This window comes from Melanaphis sacchari, unplaced genomic scaffold (assembly GCF_002803265.2).
Source record: "Melanaphis sacchari strain LSU unplaced genomic scaffold, SCAv2.0 Contig10_pilon_pilon, whole genome shotgun sequence".
NCBI lineage: Eukaryota > Metazoa > Arthropoda > Insecta > Hemiptera > Aphididae > Melanaphis > Melanaphis sacchari.
In genome coordinates, this window is record NW_020270420.1 from 1,177,171 (window position 1) to 1,203,724 (window position 26,554).

General features: G+C 30.4%; 1 protein-coding gene across 1 annotated transcript; it reads right to left on the reverse strand.

Annotated features, from left to right (window-relative positions):
- Positions 1-7,014: 7,014 nt before the first annotated feature.
- LOC112603688 (dynein heavy chain 5, axonemal) lies at positions 7,015-25,802 on the reverse strand. Its single transcript, XM_025352380.1, has 30 exons — positions 25,708-25,802; positions 24,932-25,627; positions 23,915-24,086; positions 23,713-23,858; positions 23,204-23,578; positions 22,656-22,876; positions 21,971-22,256; positions 21,776-21,914; positions 20,544-20,948; positions 20,242-20,478; positions 19,900-20,151; positions 18,942-19,131; positions 18,707-18,852; positions 18,313-18,630; positions 18,106-18,228; positions 15,463-16,157; positions 15,095-15,340; positions 14,651-14,969; positions 14,110-14,336; positions 13,672-13,894; positions 13,424-13,600; positions 13,106-13,273; positions 10,822-13,032; positions 10,531-10,723; positions 10,061-10,322; positions 9,464-9,703; positions 9,189-9,356; positions 8,950-9,091; positions 8,139-8,450; positions 7,015-7,308 (listed from the first exon to the last, which is right to left on the reverse strand). Exons 1-30 carry the CDS (start codon positions 25,743-25,745, stop codon positions 7,015-7,017), a joined length of 9,621 nt encoding a protein of 3,206 aa, XP_025208165.1. The 5' UTR covers positions 25,746-25,802.
- Between the last annotated feature and the right edge of the window lie 752 nt (positions 25,803-26,554).

Consider the following 26,554-nt stretch of genomic DNA (forward strand, 5'->3'; position numbering starts at 1 on the left):
CTCTGAAATCGTTTAGGAAAATTGTTGTTTTTATTATTATTATTATTATTAATTTTGTCGTAATATTATTGTATAATTTTGTTTTGTAAATGTTCTTTATACAATTTACGCCTGTAACTGAATTTTAATAAAATGTAAAATATGTAAGTATTTAGTATAACCTACAATAATCATGTTATTTTTAAAGCTGCGATACGCATGTATACGTAGTAATAACTATAATGAGTGTTTTAAACAACATTCATTGGTTTTTCATGCGATTAAACTATAAAATTACGTACCTAAATAAACAATAAACAGTTATAGTAACACTGCTAATTTCCAAGTATCGTATGCATAACTATAAATTCAGTAATCTGCAGTGTGATTATGTGCAAACGTATTGCTACAGAGTATAGGTATTACTATAGAATTGCATAATATATAAAATAATTCTAAGATATCGCGGTAACTAGACGATTTAATAAGAGGAAAGATAAAAATATAGGAATAAAAAAATGGAAAAATATACCCTACTTTGTAGATTATGAGTAAAAATGTATCGTAACTACTGTATAAATAATATAGGAATGGGGCATTTGGGTTTAATCGTTTTGACGTGAGATATTTGTTCTTGAGCGATAATAGCCATAAGAAATATTTTTTGTACTTGTGTACAAAAATTGTAGAAAAAAAATAATTTTAGTCTTATGAAACAATTTCGGTTTCTGATTAGGCAAACTGGATCTAGTTGATACTTTTGAGAGGTAAAAAATTCTCAGCATTTTTAAAATATTCAACAAAAAAAAAAAAAAAAAAAATGTGTTAAAATTCAGTTATAATTCATAAAATATTAATCATAAAACTTAAAATATTCCACCGACACTAAAATTATTATTTTCTAAACCGATGAAATTTCTTGAATATTTAGAAAAACTTTAAGCTGTTTATATTCTATAGGCATTAAAATTTTTAGAATTGTTTTTAATGTTGATAAAAAAATTAAGTCTTTGTTTAAAATTATGCAAACGTAATACAAAATCGTACAAACATTTTTCTTATAGCAATATAAAAATATTAATAACTCGTATGGACAATTTTCTTTTTATTAACGTTTTTTCAATGTTCAAACTTTGATAAAATTCGTAAAAATTTCCAAAATATTTTATAGATTAAAATTTATAAAATGTTAAATTTTATAGCTAAAAATATAATAAAATATTCCGCATGAGTAATTATTACTAAATTCAAAAAAATCTTTAAAATATATACCAGCGGTTTTTTTTTTTTTTTTGAAGACATTTGAAGTTAAAATGTTGATGAAATTAGATATTTATACGAAAAAAATACAATTTTAGTTATTTTGATGTAATATAAAAATATTATTCTTGGGAGCTTAAAACTTTTACGTATATTTATAATTGTATAATGATATTTTCAATGAATCATCAAAATTAATTTAAAGGTATTGTCAGTTTATATTATGAACCTATTATATAATAGAGCGATATTTTCCATGATTTAAAAAAATTGTCTTACCATAAACGAACGCACTGGTAAACGTCAAAAACTGTAGTGGAAATTTTTTTAAATTTACTATTATATTATTGTGCTTCATATAGAACGAGCTTCTACTGACATAGATACAAATAACAGAAATATTGTTATGAGTAAATATTCAACTTTTGAGAAAATATGTTATTCTCTGCAAAAAAAAAAAATAATAACTTTGAAGGATCTAAATCTTCGCTACAAAAAATTTTGCGTTCCTTAAATTTGATATATAAAAAGTTTAGTAATTTTCGACAATTTTAAAACGGAGACAAAATGTGTACTCTACGTTTTAATAGTAACACGGCGAGACCTGTTATTTATTTGGATCAGATTCTGGTGAACCAGTACCATTCGAGAAACAGTCTTAGAAAAATGAATAGTTGTGAGGGTTTAGAGTTCCATCCGGTAAAGGAGGTCATCTCGTAGTATAATGTCATGCTGAAGCAGTTAAATTTGGTTTTATTGCTAGTCTAAATTAGTATTTAGAAGTAAAAATGACGGTGATTACTATTCACTAATGGATAGTGAAATATTTCGTAGTTGGTTTGAAAATATGCTGAAACTTTAAGAGGAGCCACATGTGTAATCGTTGTGGACAATATTTCACATCATAGCGTACTGGTCGAAAACGTATCAAAGTCGAACACGAGAAGAGCTGACGTTCAAAAATGGCTGATAAAGGTACCGAATTTTCTCAGGTAGAAACTTTAGCTGAACTCGGAGAAAATTTTAAAATTGCAAAACCACGAGAGAAATAACGCTATCAGTTGGATGAGCTGTGGCTTATAAAATGGGTCATAAAGTGGTCAGACTTCCGCCTATTACTGTCAGTATAATATCATCGAATTGATCAGGACACAGGTGAAAGTTGAGGTGGCTTCTCAAAAATACCACTATAAAAATAATCGATGTTGAAAAACTTATGAACGAACTAACGAAGCCATAGATGTAATCACTCAAAATAATTAGTAGTAAAGTATACGTATATGACATGCAGAAAAGTCTTGAACACCGACTACGAAAAAAGTTTTGGTATAAAAATTATTTTAGATTTTTTCATTTTTGTATTTGTTTGTACATTGTATAGGTATCTACTTATTATTATTGTTTATAATATTATTACTTAATAAATTATTATTTTTATTAGGAGTGTATACAATAATGATTTTTTTTTTTTTACAAAATATTATTAAATACATGAACACCTACATAGTTCATCGTAATTTTAAGAGTGTCTGCATAATATGTTTTAAAATATTAGCAGGAAACAGTTTACTAATTCATCGACAAGAAATTTGTATTCTGCGGTTAGAGATAATTTGCCATTTATATATCACTTGTCTACGACTTCTCGTCAAATTATGTAGATATTGTTTGAAAAAAACTATAAGTGTTTTTATCAAAGATTTTATCAAAAAAAAAATTTCATCGTCGTTTTGAATTTTTCATTTATAATCGCTATAAATCCCCATAATTTGACAAGAAGTCGTGGACAAGTGATACATGTAAATGGTAAATTATCTCTAACCGCATAGTACAAATTTTTGTAGTTTAAAATTAACATTTTAATATCATCAGTATTTATTGACAAACACCTCGAGATTAATAATTATTATGTAGCGTTATTTACAAATGTTTATATTTTTAAATGTACTGATGTACACTGTTTCGAGATCCAAATCGTCCATTTTCAGTGTTTCGACACATCTTTAACAATTCAACTTTATTCACAAAGTCTGGTGTTTCTTCGATAACAATTTTAAATGTTTTTTCAAACGACTTTTCAAATCCTCGATACCGAAATCAAATTGGCTACTGTCTTATTTTAAATTTTTGATCATCGATTAGTTTTAATAGGTCTTCTCTTTTTTTCGTAAACGTTTGGAACATTTCTTTTAGCTCAACATAAAGTGTACGTACCATTGGGATCGATGATTTTTTTCAAACCCTTGTACACGATTTATATGTTTCTATTATATTTTTCATATACAAAATAAATTTAGATAAAATAGCTTAGGTGTTAAATACTAAACTCAAACATTTTTAAATAAAAAAAAAAATTAACATTAGATTTTAATTAATTTGAAAAAAAGTTAAAAAATTGGAAATTTTTAAAAATTAATATTTTCTACGTTTCCCGGCAAATTAAATTTTTGCTCTAAAAAACAAAATAGTATACAAACCCGTAAACACCCATGTAAAATATGTCAAAAATAATAAAAATAATAAAAAAAAAATAAAGACATTTTTATTTAATTATGTATAGTTTGCGTAGTTAAAAAATGGAAAATATTCGATAAAAATACAATGCTTGAAATATTATAATTAAAAAAATTCATCGATATCGGTGAATTGCGAACAAACAATTTTTGCAATATTACTGTTTTATTCGGATTAACATTTGGCTATCATTTAACAAGACTAGTTGCCTTTACAACTTAAAAAAATGAGCCTTTTCTTAGACGGACTACATGAAAATATCAGTTTTTTCGTGTTATGTTTGTTTATAAGTATATATGTAATTGGTTGTCGGCGCTAAAAATTACGAGACCCCGTGCAAAATAGTTCAAATTTAATAACATACAAAATTATTATTAAATATATACTCTTTTACTTCTTAGTTTGAGTAAATTAAATAAAGATATTGAGATCCCAAAATAATATCGGCATGACGACATTCGACATGGTCTACTTAAACTCTTTGGTTAATCACTTTACGTTGGATACCACGAAAATGCCCATAATTAACTAAATTAAAAGATGCTATCGACCATAATATGGTTAAACATAATAAAATTTTTTTTATTTTAACATGTCATTATGTAAATAACTAGTATTATTATATATACAATGCATTTAGTACTGTTCCCTAGGCTATTATCAAACTATTATTAATTCAACTGTTGTTTGTAGAACGTAATATTATAATTAATAATGTTATCTTTTCTAAACTATAATATTTAGTCGCTAATGATTTGTTTTTCTGAAGTGATCTCCGCTTCCACGGGGCCCTGTGCAGGTGCACCGGTTGCACTGCCCTCGCTCCGGCCCTTAATTATTATTTGATTATAAGTCTTAAACAAACAAGCTACTTTGTACTCAAAATCATTGAAATTCGTTACTTATAAAGAGATAAGATCACGTGTTACACAAGTTTTGCGCTCTTGTGTCGTACATTGACGCGATGCACATCCAAAAACGCACCGATAATCAATCGCGATCAAATCACGAACAACATAGATGCCGTTTCCCCGCCACCGTTATTTCATCACAATTTTTCACATCATTCTTTATTTTTTCTCACCGGTCACAATCTATATTTAACAAAAACACCAAATACCTATTGCAAGTAAAAAATCTCAAGAAAAATCTAAAAATAATTTGAACACTCAAAAATCATCAGGAAAATATTTAAAACGTCAAAATTCACATTTCAAGATACCAATGTCAATGGACCCGTAAACTACATATAAGACCGTCGGAGCCACCACCAATACACATTCTCTCTCTCTCTACTCTACACTTATTCCCGAAGCTGGTCAACAGTACATTGGAAGGCATTAAACGACCTTCATACGGTAATACCGAGCGATCTTAGAGCTACCAGACTAACTATAGTCGCGACGAACTAAGATGCCCATTTGAGGTTCACTTCAAGTTGGGGACAACACTCGGTTAAACGAGGCGTTTGTCGTATATTCTACCATACATTACTACATACGTGTAATATAAGTACGGTAGAATTTGCGATCCACTATTAGTACATACCACCCCGTGCATTTCAAACTTTTCAACGAAAACGTGTGCAAGGAAGAAGCACCAACATCTTAACACATACGAAACCAAAAAAAGCTGAAGCCTGATCTATATTGTAAGTCACCATAAAATATTTCAACCCATACAATTGTTATAATCCCTTTTTTTTTTAAATTGTATTAAACTGACAATAAGTCAGAAAAGAAAAGAAAATAATGTAATATAAATTAATATATGTAAAAAAAAAAACTATTGTACAAATAAAAGCTAACGTTATATCAAACAAAACATTGAAGATTTGAATTTCGTTACATACTCATGTACAGAAGTCAGAAGATAATTGTAAATTACGCAGCCACGCTCTAATAAATTGTAATAAAAACTAATGTCATACAATCAAAAATATATTATTAATCCTTCAGGAACAGAATAATGATTTTAAAAAAGGCGTTCTATTTTAATGGAAGCAACCTAACATTCACGCGCGTATGTTAAATTGAAATAACCTTTTTTTTTTCTAAAAAATATTACATACGTCATGACAGAAACGTATAAATATTGGCTTGTAACGTATTAATATAAAATGAATTAAACACAACGACGTTCAGATTCATGTCGTAGTGCCCAAGTGGGTTGCCGGAGACAATCGTGAAGCCAACATAAAACAATATTTACACAGAACAATACGCAATACATTGAGTCAACATATAGATAATAAAAATAAAATTTAAATGATTACTTTATTATATCCTATGAACCCAGGATGTTGCTAGGCAATGTTGTGTACCGCGTCGACTTTTACCGAGTACAGTTCTCGCGGTATTGTGATTAGGTTATTGTAAAATAGTAAAATCGGTAACCACTAACTAAAATAAAAAAATAAATATTTTTACGAGTGATATTAATATAGTTAACGTCGATGAATTCGCACAGTTGAATAAAACATAATATAAATGTATAAAAATCATTTTATAACGTAAGTAAATAATCTTTCGAATATACAATTTACGATCTCTAAGCAATAATACATCTGAAACGCAGTAAGTTTTTATTTTTTATTATACCAAAAATATGGAGCATTTATTAATCAACACACCCCTTCTAATAAAATAATATTTCAGACTTGTCAAATTAAGTATATATTGGTTTGGTTTGTCGTTGTTATTATGAGATATTAGATTTAGGAAAATTTACATTACTCTATAAAATATACCTGCAAAAACGTAAAATTTAAATAATAAACAGTCTCAGTAATGTTTTAACTAGTAAAAATTAAAATAGAAGATAAAGATTCTCAATTATTAAGTAAAATAAAATAAATCTCCTTTAAATTATCTATACATTCAAAATTCATATTTATTACTATGTATTTTCTCCTCTTATAGACTTTTGGTAATAGATATCCCCACTATGTACGTAGCTTACACACAATATATAGGCTATAATAAATTATTTATTTTTTTATTGGTCAAGGCACGTGGTTCTTCGATCGTTTAAGTTACCTTTTTCTTTTATAATTCGAGTACACAAGTATAAAAAATATCTCATATGTCTTATCGCGTTATACTCACTTTTACTAACTCTTCTAAACTTATAAATTATTTAAAAATAATATATTACCTTTAGATCAATAGTTGTCACTTCAGCAGTGATAAATATATTCAAAAGCAAGGTGTTGCTATTTATATTGTATTGTTTATTATAAATTTTTTTACAAAATATGCATTATTTTATGTCACACAGAAGAGCGACACCTCTAGATATCCAGTGAGCTTCTAACGTGTCCTTTGGCGACTTGAGACGTAATTCGCACACGTACGTTAATCCTGTTCTTGATGGCTTTTTATATACGGGACACTCGTAGCCGGGCATTAACTTGTTTCCGATTGTATTTATCGCATATATGTGTATGACGGGCATTTCTGTAAACATGATCTTATGGAGCGACTCTTGCAGTTCCTTCTGTTTCCTGTTCCAACTTGCCCCGTCCAAGAACAGTCCATATACATAAACGCCTTCCTGCGGGTCGGGCAAAATGGAAAAATATTAATGATTGGTGGGCTGGTTATTAACTTATTGTGTTTACCTAGTTTTTTTTTTTTTTGTCCGCAATACCCTTTTAGCACAGTAAAAAATCCTAATGGCTAATACTCTTAAAAATTATCATGTAAAACAAAACCAATATTGATGAATGACGGGAATTATTTTTAAAACCAGTTTTCGAAAAAATTGATTTTGTATTTTGTAACTGTATTCAGGTGCGTACTTGCCCCCACCAGCCACCTGGAAAATCCCGGAAGACCTTCTGATTATAAGTATTAGGCCTTCCCCATATAAGTACCTTTTTTCAGTTAAATTCAGTAGTTTTATTATTTTTAACATTTTTAATTAATAACCATTAGCTATTATAGTGTGGTAATAGTGGTAATATGATAACAACGTAAATGTCCCTGCTCTAACTGAACACTATGCTATTTGTGTATAACTATAAGAAGTCTACCTAATATTACTTTGTAACATGTTTACAAACACTGCTGTACAAATTTATTGTAATGCAATACAAACAAACCGCTAAGCGGTCGAATATTATTTATTCGCGGAGTGACGACGCACACCAGCAACGTCGTATAGGTAATGCGACTTATATTAATTGTTCGTGAATATTTAAATATTACCCAATGATTTGTTTCTATGTTATTAATCTTCCACTAGGGAAAATATCAATTAAATATCGTAATGAATTTAAATGGTACAAAATATCCATAAAAAACTAATGTATACCCAATAACAGATATTATGAGTGGAAATGAAGGAAGACACAGCTTTGAATCATAATATTTTATACTTACCAGTGGTGCCTTTTTAACGTCTTGTTTATAGTACAACGTTACTTCGTTCTCGAGCACGATGTTGTCCAGTGTCCAGCCTTTGTGGGCTCTGGATATTTCTTGTTTCATCGCCGTGAGGAATCCCTGTGGGTTAAAGAAACCCGTCATCCAAAATTGCGCCGGTTTTTCCCTGAACACCCACGTCGTGATTTGGCTGTGTCGGTTCAGCAACTCGTTAAACCAAAAACCGATAGTCGAAGAAGTCCAAGAGGCCCTTAGCCAGTGTGTAGGGATGCGACCATCGTACAAATCATCCAATGTTTCAGACAAAACCTACAGTTACAAATCGTTGTATGTTATTATAAAATACGCAATAGAAGAAACTAGAATAGATTAAAAAAAAATAAATAAAATAATTTTCAATAGTCATTATATTTAAATATTTCAGTTAAAATTTTAAGTACTGAATTAGTATAAAAAAATTATATTGCTCAACACAATTCGTGTGAGTATTATACTCACTAATGCTTGAAAATTGTTAATAACACAATTTATCTACACGGGTGTTTTGATTAGTATTTAGAGTATAAAAATATTACTGCAATAATTTCTTTTTTTCTTTTTGACAGAAATAATTAGTATATTATTTTTTAATATTTATTTCAAAGGTTTTTTTCTTATATTTTAATCTTGTATTACAAACATTTTTATAAATTAAAAGGCCAAATGTTAACAATTGAAAACAAAGGTAGACGACTTGGAACTTAAGTAAATTTAGTATGTATATACTAATATACTACCCTCATTCACATAACTATTGTAATCAATTTACTTCGTTCATAATGATTATTCCATCAATTGCTAATAAAAGATCTTCCAAAGTATTTTTTACTATTTTGGTAACCTTTTGGATACGATCGATTTCTTGTCCTAAGAATATGTTCATAGGTTGCGTCGGACCCATCAACGTTAATCTATTATAATTCGGAAATATTTATTTGTGTATTATAAACAATTGCATTTTTAATGTTATCATTATAATTATTAAAAAATATTTTAATTTATAATTACCTTTCTTTGATGGTAAACATGTTGAAAGCAAGCGGTAGCTTGTCCAGCAAATCCGAACTCGTATTGTACACTTTTTCTTCACGGGTCACTTCATTACCACCGCTAGAACCTTTTGGCTGAATCATTATAATAGTATTAAACATTTCTTGAACCATATTAGTTTGGTATCTAAAAACTTATTGGTTATTGCAAAATATAGATAATATTTTATTGGGTTTATTTATATATATATCATATTATCATAATATCATGTACTGATGACATTCAATGCTCACGTAATATCGGTGTTTGGGTGAAGTCCACATGCTTGTGGAGGATCTTTCAGAGGCATTTCATCGATCGCTGATAGATACTCAGCTAGTTTATTAAAAACCAACACGTTGTATCCTTCGTAGAAACAAAACTGTTTGCTAAATATTTCGTTGGTAAACCAAAGTTTGGTAAAATTGTTTAATAGTCGTCGGTCATAATCATCGGTTACACGGCCGCCGTAATGCACTTCGGCTAACATGTATCTGTAACCGTAATACATCGTAATGTTAAAATAATTTCAACGTCATATAAAAAAACCACTTAATTGGTTTTATTCGAATGATACTAATTAGTATTAATAGCTAGTAGCGCAAGTTTATCTCTAACAAAAATCTATACTCCTTAGTAAGGAGAGTATTTGAACGTAAAAATTATTTTTATTTTTGTTGTGTGCTCTAGAATAATAGCAAGATAGATATAGAAAAACTTAAATAAACACGTGAGCAAAATATTTTAATTACCTAATTATTTGTATCTGTTAACAGATAAGTTTTTAATGGTATTTTACTAAATTTATTATTTAGAATGTTATTTATAAGATCCTTGACCTAGTAATTTACCTTAAAGCGACCCAGTTGATTTCAGAGGTGGATTCCATGTCGTCGACCATTTTTTGTAAGTATAAGGTCGATGAGTACCAATCCGACGTGTTGAATTCGTATGGTATATTCCAACCGACAGGCCCAAACTTTCTACGCTCTTGAACGACCGAATGGAGAAAGGAAATTACATACAATATCGGTTTATATTGCATTATGCTGGAGTAGATCAATGTGTCATCTCCCATATTGATAAAAGTTCTCATCAATCCGGCTCTTAATCCTAAATATACATTTGTAATTAAATACATAAATAACCTAGTGTATAACATTTCCCCGACGAGTTATTATTGAATTTTAATTTACTGACATATTTCATTCGTTCAAAATTGTGAATAGTAAATAAAATTAATTAATTTTCTACTTGAATTATTGGATATTAAAATTTTATCTCGTAAGTTATTTAAGAAATTTACTCTTAGGTGTTTTACCTTCTGGAGGTTCATACGTAAAATGTATTGATATTTGCAGAAGTGATATAGAGAATTTGGGATGCACTTCTGTAGTTATCCATATTCTAAAGTTTTCTTGATTAGACTTGGCAACTTGTGTGTTTATATATGTAAATGTTTCTTGCATAAAATTCAAACACAAATGACAATTTTGAAGTAATACCCATCCACCCTAAATAGATATGTCACGTATATTAAAAATCTATGTAGATAATATAGGTAATATAATTTTTTTTTGCAATATATACATATTAAATAGTAAATACTCACATTGGCTGCACATTCCTTCATTAATCTCTCGGCATGTACTTCTTGTCCTTGACCCATAGACACGGAATAGAACGGTATTTCTAATTTTTTTGCAGTATTTTCTACAAGGTTACTAGGATCAGAACCCATACTCAGGAAACAAATCATTGGCGTAGTACTTTTGGATTCGAGATACATCTCTTCAATATCGAACATCACAGTTTCTATGAATTGAGACCCTAGCGATTCTTTGATGTAGGCAAATGCTTGGTTCATCGTCCTGTCCGGACACCACGCTCTCACCATTAATAGCCTTTCGAACACGTCGAGCCTGTCAAATCCATCTGGCATTTTTTCTTTTTCCGGACTGCTTTTCTCGTACCATTTTTTCCACGAGCTTCCATTTATTTCAACCGCGGTCAATATTGATTGGAACGGCGGAATGGTTTGCAATAAACCTAAGTTCATCCAACAAATATCAGTCACCCAATCAAATGGTTTAGGCTTGATGGAAGTTATATCAACCGAAGCGCCACCCTTGATAAAATATTCAAACTGGTTTCTAGTGATTTTCCCTCTTTCCAGATCTATTTTGAGTGTCATGAGTATAGTAAAAAGTATTTTGTGCTTCTCATATAAACCACGGCACTTATATTTGTATATAGCATAAGTCAAGTATTCAATGATGTTGTTTATTCTGCGTTCGAGCAAAACAGTTTTTTCGGAGTTTGATAACGATATATCAAACTGTTCTAAGAACTGTTGTAACGAGTTCTGATACATGGGATTTACCATTCCCATTTCTACGATTAAAAAGTATAGAACTGAACCTCGAGTGGCAATTGGACGGTACTGTTCACGCATTACACTTATTGAAGCTTGTGTTTTGTTCGCAACCTCTATCTTTTCACTGACATCAGTAGCCGTATCCTTGGTTTTATTCAAAGTATATAAAACCGATTCGTCGTCTACCAATGACCCTTTTACAGTAGTTAATTTTATCAGAAGGTCGTGTTCTAACTTCAGCATTTTTCGTTTTTGAGAAGTCACTTCGGCAATTAATTCAATACGCTCCTGTTCTAATTCTTTTTTCTCGATTTCGATTACTCTACTTAATAATTGATCTTCCAATCCTTTAATGGTTACAGTAAAATCGATGATTACACATTTGGCATAGAGTTCCGGAGGATACGATGGATTTCCAAGTTTTGAAGTAAGATATAATCGAAAATCTTCACTCACGTCGATTTCTTTATCTCCTAATAATACATTCACAAATTTACCTTTTACGTAATAGTTTTTTTCTAGAACGTTATTTATTATCGGGTCGACATCTTGCTGTAAATCGTGGATAAGTAATGGTTTTCCCAGTGATAAACTATCTTCAAGATAATTTCTAAAATATTTATCATCAAAGGTAGTAACAACCATATTATTTACCGATTCTTTATTTTTAATCCAAGCTATTCCTTGACTCTGTGGATCTATCATAATTGGATATTTTGATGATTTTGTTACAATAATACCGTTTTGAATTGATAGTTCGTCGTTTGGCAATCCTTGGAGATTCCATTCGCTAATAGTTGGAGGATCAGCTAATTTTTCAGACACATTCAGATTTGGGGAATTTGGAATGCTCTTTTCGTTCAATTGATCATACCACGATTGCAAAATGTTCGTTCTATATTCTTGGTTGAATGGTCCAGAATAATTTAAAAATGCTGTCAGTATGACGATATCTCCTAATGAATATTTAATTTCCAAATTAAAACCCGCCAACTGATGTTTCCATCTCTTTCTTTCTCCTTCTAAACCTTCAATAAGTGCTGTTGCCGACGTCATTTTATTCTTACATTTATTTGCTTCAGTTTGAATTAGTTGCTGTGAACTTAAAGCTGCATTTAACTTTCGTTTTGCTTCCAATAACTCCTTATTTTTTTCAAAAGCTATTGTCTCCGCAGCTTTTAATTGCTCTTTAGCTTGGATGTGTTTACCTTCTTGTTTTGCTAAATTCGAAATCAATGGAAGTACTTCTTTGTTTACATTATAGAAATCTGACATGGCCAATGTCCAACTAAGAAGTCCGGCTACATTTCCACATGCCAATTTCGCTTTTTCAAATGTATAGTCTTGGTACTTGAAATATGGTTGCAATAGATCAATTGTTTCTCCATTGATCTGATTTTTTGGATAGTTTTGAAGGTTGTGTAGAAATCTTGTGTCAGACATTAACTAAAATAAAATAAATTATCACTTAAGTATTAATCTTACCGTTAATAAAATATGTGGCAAGTTGAAGATTTACTTTTAAAGATTCCTTCCAATTGGGTTCTAAAAACATTTTGGTTGTATCCAATATGACTTTCAGTAATTTTCGTTGAAAAAATATGAGTACGGAATCCATAATCATTGTAATTAAGTAAGGTGGCTTACCCAATTTCCGCACGGTAGCTATATCAGTTGCTGTTAGAGTCTGGAAATTAATTTTTTTTTTTATTGTTGTAGATACTAAACATTCTAATTTAATTATTTATTGTATGTTTAATAGAGGAAAAATGAATACCTATTGTAAGATTTTAAAATATTTTTATGATATTTAACCAAGTGTAATTATTAATTATACCAATAAAGCTGCTTCTGCAGCATCTAAAGCTGGTTTAGCTTTAGCAAGTTTTATTTCGGCGATCTTTTTTTCTTTTGAAATGCTCTTTAATAACAACTCGGCTCGATCTTTCACGACGGCTACTTCCGCTTTACTTATTTCAGCAGCTTTAACCACGACGTTGACTTTAGTTGTCACCTGTGTGAGCCGATTTATAAGTCTAAAATATTATGTATCGAAAATATTAATCTATGTCTTTAGAACTCTACCTCTGTACTGGCTTCTGTTGCGATGGCCATTTCTTTTTCTTTTTCTGTCAGTTCTTCTTTCAGCCTTCCCACTTGAATCGAGGCGTCGGCAAGTTTCTCTAATCCCAAAATTCTTTGCATTTTCATTTGCTCAATTTCATGTATATTTTTTACATACAAAATCTTGTAGTCATTTACAAACGAAAGGAATGACTTTGGTGTTACAAATATTTTTCGACGAAACCTTGAGAGAAGGATTAAATACGCTGATTGGCGGATAACTTTACATTATATGGTTGTTAATTATTATTATTATGTATGATTTAGTATTTTAAAATTATAATATATTACAACTGACAAAAATATAGATGCAAGTAGGCTTTTGAAAAGTATGGTTATATAAGTTATAACACACTAGTTAGTTAAAAAATTATTATAGTATAATACACTGACACTTACCTTTGGAAGTAATTCGTACAATCTTTTGCAACATTATCGTGTATAATTCCAAGCAATTGTATTAATGATGTCTTTTCCTCTATTGTGCCGACCACAGAGAAGTCATCTAGAAAATAATGAGATACTGCTAGTAGTGCATCTGCGGGCCAAGCAGTATACCAATCAATAATACAACCAGATATAATACCGGGAAACTTTAATGAACGTAAACGAAAACTTTCACCAATCTATAAACAAAAAAAAAAAAAATTAATATAATTCAATTCACTTTGTTTTCGTTGACACTTTTAAGAGTCGAATTTAAAAGGCCGCTCCAAACCTAACTATTTTATAACCATAAACATAAGTAAATCTATGTTGAAAATTAAAACATAAAAACTTGTTTTTATTAAAACATTACAAGTAAATGTGTTTCAATGTTAAATATTAAAATTAACTGTATCGTTTATGAGGAATATTAATTAATTTACTGTGTTTTTCATACAGTGAAAAAATTACACACTGACTTAAGAAGAGGATTTATTAGTTTATATATGCTTACTGGTGAAAAACATAAAACTAAATGTAAATTGTTCATAGCTTGTTTAATGAAAAATTGATACAAGTTGTCCATTGATGGATTTCCTCTTGGTGATTTCTTTTTAAATAACGGAGTTATACTGTTCAACATTTCTTCAAGTTCATCTTTGGGGAACAAATTAGCCACTTCTCCTGAACTCAGTATGTTATTAATATATTCAAGGAAAGATTCTTCTTTAATATCGTTATCAGTGAATATGAATGTAGTTTTCATATCTTCAATTCCAGCGAATCTATAAAGTATTCTGATATCGTCCAAGAAATTATTGACATTATATGATCTATAAATTTTAAAATAAACAGTCGGTTTTATAATTAAAATGTATTAAATATTCAATGCATGGACAATCAAATAATAAAAAATACTATAAATCACCATAATAATTTATGAGTATTCAATAATAACCTTGTTAGAAAGATTGAATGTTGTTTGTATTTAGCAATATATGATGCCAAAGTGGTTACTGATCTCCGACCTGAACCTCCGACGCCTACAAGTAAACCGTTTCCACGAGGTATCCTCAGTATACGAGATATGATAATCAGATGTACCATACAGTCTCTGAAAAAGACTAAATCTACTACAGTACCACGAGTCGCTTCTTTCATCTGACCCATAAACATCAGCATTCTATTTTTTAATACTTCAAAACTATAAAATGTAGAATAAAAGTGATATTAAAAACTATAGTTTAGTATTATATTATATTAATATTATTTATTCTAAAATATGTATTTTAAAAAAAAAAAACTATGTAGATATTTTGTACGTACTCTTCAATGTTCTCGTAAATATTTGGCGTCTCGGGTACAAAGTCGTCGGGCTCGTCGCCAGTCGGGTCAGCCATGTCCCGCATAAAATCAACAAAGACTATCGTTTGCATATTAGTCGGCATCATTTTGTAGCTCTCGCGGCCAAGAAACTTTTCAGCCGAGGATTGAATTGTCTTCAAAAACCAGTCTTTATCCTGTGTGCTGGTCAGCTTGTCATAGATAACGCGCTGTAGTTCGTGGCACCACAACCGCAACAGCATCCGGACGTCCGGGCACTCGGCAGAGCATACCTGCAACATACCTTCCCAGATACGGGACAGATCACGCAGGTTGAACACGTAGTGGAAGTTGGCCGGAGTTGGTAATAGCTTTTGCTTGGTCTTCTGCCACACGATTCGGGTAAGTGTTACCAGGCTGGGTAAGAACCGCACGACCTGATCATTAAACCGCTCCATGCAAAAGTATCCACAACCTAATGCTCCGAATATTTTGTCCATGGACGTGTTTGATGGTAACGTGCAGTTGAATATACAAAACTGCCGCTTAAGCCGGGGCGGCACGTCATTTCGGCCACCGCCTGGATGTATCATGGCGCCTAGCATATTGACGCCCACGATATTGACGTAGTCACCAGGTTTGGTCAGAGAGTAAAATCCCTTGTTTTCAAGAAGCTGGCGCGTAATCTCGTTCGTCACCTGGTCAGGTACAAATTTAAAAAAATCATGTATAAAATACATTGTACATTTGTACAAGATTGTTGTGATCACTATACTATTATTTTAACGTGTTTTAATCTGCCATCTTGAGCACTTATACAAATTTTGGTTCACTGAGAAAAAATATTAAGATCTATTCAAATCCTGATATTAACAAAAAAAAAAAAAAACAGATGGAAAACGTTGAATTTTTTTATGAAATTATTTATCAGGCCATCTGTTACAGAGTTGAATAACACACTTATAACCTATGACATGAAACCGCTTATTGCATATTATGCGGCTGTTCCAGTACCGCGCGTATTGTCAATTATAGTTTTTCATGCATCCTAACCACAGTACCTTTTAAATATACAAATAGGTTTCTAAAATATTTTAGTTTTTTTTAGTAAATTAAGTCTTTATTTAAAAGACGTGGTAATTAATTTAATGATATTATGGACTTCTGAGACGAAAAGGCTATACTGTTTGGGACGATTAGGGGCCAGTTTTAATGTCACAGACTGTAATCGATAAAATTTAATGAAAGTTTAAGGAGACCTTCTAATAGGTAGATACGTTTTTATGCAGTATTAGTTATAATAACCATAATAGTAGTTGTATTAGACGTATAACTGATAGAGATCTACGTTTGTTTTCGTTTATAGATTTTCAGGCCAAGACACCACTTGGGATTCCTTGGAATAGTTACAGATGATAATAGGCTGATAAGAAGGTTGAGATATTGAGTTAATCTGTAAATGAAGCGCTTTGAATGGAAAATAAAATCTGAAAAAAAAGATTATTTATTAGAAACACGGAATAGAGCTTTTGAGATGATTCGAAGAATTTTAAATTAGAACTGTTGAATAAAATTGGTATTGGATATTTTGGCTGACTCCCATAGTTGTACGCCTTAAAATAGTAACTTATACATCAATAGTTTGGTAGGTTATCTTATACTTTTTGAGATTACGATCAGACTAAAAAGATGCAGCCAGTATTTATTTATTACGCGAGCGGTAACCATGTAAATCTTTGAGATAGGTGTTTATGTTAAGATGTCAAACATATTAAGCATTGATAAAGAGTTCATTTTTAAAAGAATGTCTGGCGTACTCTTTGTCGGAGTGAGAATGTACAATGTATGGATGGATGGATGCATAGACGCGCCAAGAATAAGTGATTTTCTAGACATGATTTTAAAATTAAATAGTAGTGGTCAGGTAAAAAAGTTTAAGTTTGTATAAAAAATTTGCATGGTTATTAAGATCTGCAATAGAGTTTTTTCTTTAGAGCAAAGAGATAAATTTGAGTTTCATTTAAAGAAAAGACGACATGCTTGTAAGTAAGATAACAAAAAATAACGTTCCGTTGATTGATTATTTAAAAGAGAATACAATTAAAGAATAAAATATTGCTATGAAACACACTAAAGTAATTTATAATACATTGAAAAATAATATTAAGTTATATTACTGTTGAGGCTTAAAGGAGGAAAGCATCTTTAAAATGAGAGCCACTATAGCCATTGAGGCTGGTGGTTCATGGAAAGGATGTCACAATTGCAATATGAAAAACATACTCCCGATTAGTGGCATGAGATGAATTGTGTAAGAGCGATGTATACCCCGTCGAAGGATACTACTAACAAAGTTGTGTCAAGGTCGAATTTCTGTGGAGTTTGGTATTGCTATAAGAAGAGATTATTCAAAGAAGACCGTATGGTGTCAATATATAAATAATACCTATAATCGTTTATAATTTTCATTTAAAATCGAATTTATAAAGATAAAATACAGCAGTAACTGTAAAAGTTAACATGAAACGATAAACTTAATGTATTAATAAACAGGAATATTTTTGGAATATAAAATAAATATCATATATTGAGTTTAAAGTCTAAATGTATGTATCGTAAATGGTAAATTAATATTTTTATAATTACCTGATCTCCCCAGTCGTTAATGATTGGCATGTTAATGTCATCGATGAATATTGTCATTTTACGATTACCTGGAGGACCATATGTAGTACCAAATCTTTTCTCCGTGTACCCTTCGACAGTACTCTAATTGAAGGGATAAGCAATGTTATTTTTTTTTTAATATTTAATACTATTTTTGTATAAAGTGCTGGTGCTTATTTTTCTCACTTGAAACATGTTCGGGGTGGTAGCCGAGGAAAAGTTAAGCATTTTGCTTATTCTCACTTCGGGATCAAACTCTTGCATATAACTTTTGATCATTACTGTCTTTGCAGTTCCTTGTTCGCCGATTAATAGAACGTTTTTTTCTTGATTTGCGATCAAAGTTATCAGAAACATGGTACGTACGTTGTCTAAATTTGGTACCAGTATATCACCGTACACTGGTATATAATCACTGGGGTACGTATATGACTCTATCAACGTTTCCCAGTGTTGCCATTCGCCGTCTTTAGATATAGTATAATCGTAAATCGATTCTCCTTCCTATGGAAAATATGATATCGATAAGTTTTAATGGTTTTTTTCGATGAACAAGTCACTTTTCTTTGAATTAACGCACTTTAAGTTTTGGGACTTTAATTTTTCCTGTCAAATCGTTTAAGATTAACTCTTCCAGTAATAATCTGTTGTCTGATTCTAACACGGCAGCGATGCTCCACATGATTGCAAACGTATATAACCGTGATAATATTGTTTTTGATAAATCTATTAAATTGTATCATACAATTATAATATTTATTATTATTTATTTAAAATTATATGTATTACCTCATTCGACACTTAGAAATATTTACCTGGCATTTCAGGAAACATGTTTAAGAGTCCGTCGAGTATATCACATGTTTGATGAATGTAATGTGGTTCCAATAAAACCATCTTGGGTGAAAGTCTAGATTGAAGCATTTTTAATAATTCGTTGTAAGAATTATCAAATATATCTTGAAAACAATTGGACAAATATGTTGATTTAGTTTTTCCCCATCCCTGAAATAGAATGATTTATACTATATAATATATATCATTACACATACGTATTTATTTATTTTAACTGTTTATAGAAAAATAAATTTATTAACAAAGCTCTGGACACTATGATAGAATAAAACACATACAATAAATATTATTACGTAACTTAATATTTTATATAATATATAAATAGAATAATAGATATTATTTATAGTAAAAATAAATTAATTTTAATTACTCTTATGCTGTATTTATAATTAGTGATAAAAGATGACCTAACAGGCGTGTTAATGTTTAACTGCTTAGAAGATTATTAAAATAAATGTATTCGTTTATATTTAATAATTAAAAGTTAATAATGGTTAGATCAACTTACATACAGGTGTAAAACAAAAGATTAATAAAGGTATGTCTTATGATCTACATTAGACTTTTAAAATATCACCCTTTTATGGATGATATTATTTAACAACTTAAGAATCGAGTTATTTGAAGCAGATAATTTCTTAACAGTAAAACTTATAAGCATTAGTATAAGTCAGGGGCGGCCAAACAGTCGATCGCAAACGATTTTAAAGTCGATCGTGCTAGAATTTATTTTTAGGCTGCGCTCGCGAAAATTAATTATGGTGGTATAGTAACTTAATAATAATAAAAACTTTTTTTATCGAAGTCGATCCTCAAAGGTGAAGTATATTTTTAATAGATCGCGGCCGAAAAAAGTTTGACCGTCCTTGGTATAAGTTATGTTATCAAATTTAAAAAAAAAACAACTTTAATACTTACTCCGAATATTACTCTCCACGATAACACGGTGGACGAGAAAAAAGTCATTCCCATCCTAGATATGGTGGCCGGAGAAGCATTGTCCACGTTGTCAGGTTCAAAACAAAGTTTGGCGTTAGGGGCCATGACGATCCGGTCGCCATTTGCCAAAGTAAGTGTTTTGTTATCGTCTAAGACTGAATTTAAATTTTCTATCCAAACCGCATCTACAGGACCGTCCAATACTATCCAGCAGTATTCGTCTGAACTCAGCTATGGTTGAATACGGGTATAATAAAATATAGTATAATGACTATCATGTCAAAATATTGCAATTTATTTTCTCAAAAAACGAAAATTTACCTTTAGCGTTCTTCTCCAGAGCGTCGAAAATATACCATCAGTCCAATCGTTTGTAGCCACGTCTAATCTCCCAAACATCTGCGGTGCCGTAATTGCTTTTGGATTCATTCGATACTCGAAGTGAGTCAGTCCAGTTTTGGTCAAGGCCGATAAGAGACAATGAATGGCAGTGGTTTTACCAGAACCAGTAGGTCCCAGTATCATCAGCCCATGACGCACCAAAGACGTTTCGTATACCTAAAAAACGAAATAAATACAAACTATCGAACTGAATAAACAATATTTTATAGGTCATTAGATACTTGAATGATTTTTAAATTCCACGAAGGATGGTTAACCAACTGTTTCTCATCACACGAGCTTAGTATGGCAGTTTGTAAATCTTTGTACGTAGTCGAAGTTGATTTCATGCCAACAAACAAATCTTCGATCAAAGACAAAAAAATGGTTTCATCCTGATCGACTAACTTTGAAACGTTCATTCCCTTCAATACTCTCATGAGTATTGTTTCTTCGGCTTCGTTTGGGTTGCTTCTCCTCTGAGTGCCAAGTGTACGTAAAACAGCCAGTATATTACGTAGACCAAAATCGTAGTGCACCTGTTTACTCAATTGTTCTTCGCACAACTGGTATAGTATGAAAAATTTTTTTGATAGGGGTTGGTTGTTTTTAAAACCACAAGCTGCTAATTTCACGCGTATTATTATCTAATAACAAACATACGACAACCTGTTATTAATTTGTTTTTTTTGTAAAATCCCGTAAAAATTTCTATTTTCATTATTTATCGATGATATAATAATGCTATAATAATCGTCGATAAAATTTGCGTAAAAACAACAAATTAAATAATAATTAAATTATCTATAAAATAGTTACTTCATTATAATATGAAGTAGTAAATATAATAATATATATATTTAGATTTGGCTGACAAAAGAAAAATCTGAAATATTCACTAAGTTTTTAAGTATTAATTAGATGGAAAACATTCGTGTGAACTAAAATATACTTTATATAATATATATAATAAACAACTATTTACTCTACATATATTTGTACAACTGTTTCTCTAGAGTATGATATTTGATTAAATTCAATGAAAAAAATAATATAATAATTAAATAATTCACTGTGCATTGAGATCATAATATTCAATTTGGAGTTAGATTTGTTCGATTGAAATAAAAATAAACAGTTAAATAGATAATACCATCAGATTATTATTATAAATATGTGTAGTTTTAATTATTAATGTTTTGATATGAAAATAATCATATATGTGACAGTTGTACACAGTGTTTATTATACGTGGTAGGTATTATTATTAATTATTAGTTTTTGTCAAACGTATGCACTACAAAATATATTTTTAACAATGTAGTTGATTTTGTTTTGTTCTGTTCTTGTTGTTACATTAATTAAAATAATAAAGTTTATAGTAAATAACATAATAAAGTTATTAAATGTCTAGTAATAATATTAATAATAGTAATATGGATGATTCAAATTAATTAGCTGATAAATAAATTACCAATCGGTCGGGTACCATCATGGCTACACTTCGAAAAAGGACTTTTAAGTTTTCTGGTAGTTCTTGACGTCCAGCATATCCAGGATTCATGGTCAGGAATATAGCAAATTCCTGGTTCATGGGAACTGTATCTCCATCGCTAGAGTAAGAAAAATATTGTTATAAATCATCATTTCGCATATCATATTCGAATACCTGAAAACGAATGTTTCTTTGTTGCTTTTGCGAGCCATAAATACAATGTATACTTGCTGAGCGGCCACTGAAAGTACCGGAAGTTCGATCCGGTTGAACTCATCAAAGCAACCCCACGTACCGGAGTGCACCAAGCCTTTGAAAATACGACCAAGTCCACGGTAGTCCATTTGATCTGAACAATTGAAAACAACGACATATTTTCCGAGAGATTTTCCCATATCTTTCGTCGTTTCAGTTTTTCCTGTTCCAGCGGGTCCTGCCGGTGCACCGCCCATATTCATTCCTATGAATCCCCATAATAATTTATACATTTAGTATGATTCGTAAATGAGCGTGATGCATTTTAAGTGTATTTTGTTCAATGTGTTTGGGTAAAAAAGATCTATTTTTCATAGTTATAGCAAGTTTAGAAAATTATATTTTAAATATTTAATTTGAGGGTTAAGTCACTATGACTATAGTTATTTCCTTTCAAATTATAGCATATAAACAAAAACGACTTAGTCAAAAACTGGCGTAGCATAAATATTTTCGTTTTCTTATTGCTCTATGTTAAATTTTCCCATTCATTTGTCTAATCACTGGGATTTTTTTTTTTTTTGATTTTTACACCCCAAGTAACAATAAGATATAATTATGATAGACTTGTATGTTGTCATAATTTTTATTTTTAATTTCTTACCAACTGCTTGGGCTAAGGTGATGTAACAACGATCGGTAAGTGGCGTGATCACGAGCCTATCCGAACAGCCCAAGAACTCATTTTGGTACAGAAATAACACGTCGGTTATGCGTACTTCGCATCGGTCAAATTCTTCTGTGTAATAAAACCTCTCTTGTTTTAACCATTCAAAATCAAGTAAATTCGTAATTTTCATGCGGTACAATGATTCGAAAATGTCTCTGAAATATTTACATATATATTTAAATTTCTGACACGTAGTAATGTTCGCAGATATTTTTGAAACCTTTGGTGAACGTGAATCGTAATTAAAGTCTCGTAGTTTAATCTTTCAACCTTGGTTAGATTCTTAGTGGTAGCGTCAATAAGTATATTAAGGAGCTTAATAAATTCTTGATTAGTGTCTTTCATAATTTTTTTCATGATAGTCGAGTTTTTAAGAGCATACTCTGTACGGATTGTCCATAACAATTGTAAACCGATGAGGCCCATCTGAAAATAAAGTATCAGGTATAACTCAAATCTGTAATAATTAAAACTATATACACACTTGAGCAGGAAATTTTTCAACCATTGTTATGATTGAGAATTGTGTGTCTGTCATAATGTAGTTATCCACGTTCGCTATAATTTGATTCACGGAAAATTTTGATTCATTAAGCAAAACATTTAGCCAATTTTCCACTCCTCCAGTGCACAACACCGGGTGTTCTAATAAGATTTTTTCACCTTCTTTAGATGCAATCTGTAGCACTTTATCATATTCGCTCTCGCTGTATATTAGTTTTGCTGTATTATCAAAAAGACTAAGTAAATGAGGTCCAATTTTATGGGAGTTTGAAGCTTGGCCCAGAATTTCCAATAAAACTGGGTCCGAGATAAAGTAAAACCTTGAAAATATGTTTCTTTTCTGGTCCAAGTACCTAATTGATAAACCGTTATTAAGTACATATTTAATATTAATTAAACGCTTGTCTCAAAAACGGTCTAACTATGCAAGAATCACGTAAATAAATAAGACAAGTATAAATCTGCTTAAAATAGTAAGTTGTGATACCCTGCTAATGACTTTTGACACAATTCCAACTGTTCAAGCATATACGGGAGTAAAATTTCCATTGATCCATCTCCGGTGCATATTTCAATAATGTTTTCGAGAAATCGTGCTTTGGTCATCAAAGTTACCCACAATTTATCTATAGCCTAAACATAAACCGTATAAATGCACCGTTTATAAAAATAAAGATAAAATAATTTACGGTGAAACGTTTTGTTTCTTGTGGCAACTGCTTAGATATGTCACCACCCATAAACACAGCTTCTAAATACATCCAAAGATTTTGCACAAGAATCCAATTTTCCAAGACTTGACTGGTTACAGCGAATTTCTTGACCCAATTCATTATTTCTGATTTGAACGCAATATTATACCTACAAATATTTTATCATAATTTTTATTTACTGCTAAAAATATTTCATTGTATAGTAAATTAATTAACTGTTTTTAAACTAGTTTCTTGTTTTATAAAAATCAACACATTTTTATTAAAACAATAAGAAATAAAAATTTCATTTAGAAATATTTAGATCTACTTCACTGAAAAAAAAATAAAATACTGGCCATGTGCTTGATACTATTTATGAGGAACACTGTAACATTGTATTGAAATTAAAATCTTGACTAAATAAATTTGAGATATTTTTACAACAAAACAGTTATAATTTGTAAAATTTTGTGATTTTGACGAATTTTGTAAATATTTCTACTTCAAATGCATAAAAAATAAAATTAGACCTATGCATTTTTAATAATTTTTTATAAGTTCAAAAAAATTTATGTGAAATCTTGTATTACATATTCAAGAATGTTGACTCGACGAATACATTTTTATCGATATTCATAGAAAAAATTAAAAAAAAAAATTAATAAGTTCTTATATTTATAAATAGCTCAAAGAGTCAAAATATTTCGAAAAACATGCCAGACAATAATAATATAAGTATTTAGTGACATTTTCAAGTTTCTACGATTATTCATTTATGAATTCTAAAAAAATGAAGAAATTAATTTTGCTAAAACAGGTTTTGCATAACATTTTTATATTTTCTTAATTTTTTTAATCATTAAAGGAAGTAGGGCCTCAAAAAGTTATGTACACAGAAAAAAAAACACACATTGTAAAATCAATACATTCATCGTTCAATTCGAAATTTAAAACATTATAACTTTCATCACCTAGTCTTGCTCAGAATACAAACATTTCTCAATAAGTTACCTATTGGACGCTAATGAACTCATAACCATTTGCGAGTCTTCCAGTATGGCTACGACTTCCGCTATTTCTTGTCCTTTTATAAGTAAAAATCCTCTGTTTTTAAATTGAGCCATTTCTATTTTTATGGTCGACCAATCAAATATTATTTGTCGCAATTTCGCTTCTATGTCGATCTCTTTGATAGCTGTCTGACATATGTCTTCCAGCTCGTCCTTATTTTTTAATAGAGGAGCAGATATAATATCCTTGAGTGCAAAATCACGTTCGTTTATAGGAAATAGTGTACCAGTCGCCTTTTCTATCATTTCCCAATGCCTTGGTTTTAATGAATTCTTAAACATCATTTCTACTAAAATCATTTTTTCCGACCATTCATCAATGTTGTTTTTTAATTCTTCATATGTTGGCCATGTCTTTAGACCTTTAGGTAGTTTACGACATTTTTGGGTGTAATCTAACAAACTGTCAATAATTTCGTCTACTTTTAAACGGGTCCATAGAGTACTCGACCAAGTTTGTATTGAACGATTAACCGAACTATATAGGTCATAAAGTTTTTTTAGTAAGTTGAAAACTCGTTTAGTTTCAGTCAACTTGGGATATGAAGTCACTGGCATTTTAAATAAACGCTCGCCATCTTGATAACGTTCCATCAACGAGACTAACTCTTCAAAACGGTCTTGAAATAATAAAACCCTAAACGTAAATCAAACGAGTATAAGTTTAAAAAACTAAAATAAAATCACTAAAATATTAGATATATATTTCTGTTTTACCTCTCAGCTGCTTCAGAAGGCATTAGACCTTCAACCATAGGACCTCTTTCGACAAATTGTTTATCAAAAACGTATATGTCTGACTTAAGATTTAATATGCCTTCTTGCAATTCCGTGTTCAAAGGTTTATACCTGTCCAACAATCTTTGCGGTGCGTTGCACATCTTTAAAATAACGTCCATATTTTAATATTATAATTACTTTTTATAAGTGCGTCCTTTATATTCAATGATATTTTAGTATGGATATTACCTCCAGTTTGAGTTTTTTATATGTTTCGGTAAGTAAATTCAACTGTCTCTCATCGTCAGGCTTAATTGGGACTTTGTATTCACTTAACAAATCATACACGTCAACAGTCATTTCTATATCATCGTCCAAATCCGTCAATTTGTTTTCCAGTTCTTCCAAACATAATATTACATTTCTTGCATCGACTAAATCATTGATTGGAGATGAAATAATATTGTATTTCTTCGCTATGTATTTACACAGAAACTTGAGCTTAGAAGATTCCAACACACCATTAGCAAATAAGATTTGCCACCCTTTGATTTCATCGTGTAGAGACTCTTTGAAATTGTCTGATAATAATACGGTATTAGTTAATTAATACTTAAATAGTATATATAATTTTAACAGAAATTAAGTGTCAATTTTAACAATCACCTAATTGAATTTCCAAAGGACCGATCTCTATACTCTGAGGTTCTTCATAAATAGTATCGATTGTTTGGTCCATATGGTCGAATACAAATCGAATTGAGTTCAATTCGGTTTGTTTTTCTAACAACCAATTTATATTTTCTACTTTTTGATGGTATTCTACCCAAATATCTTGATATTT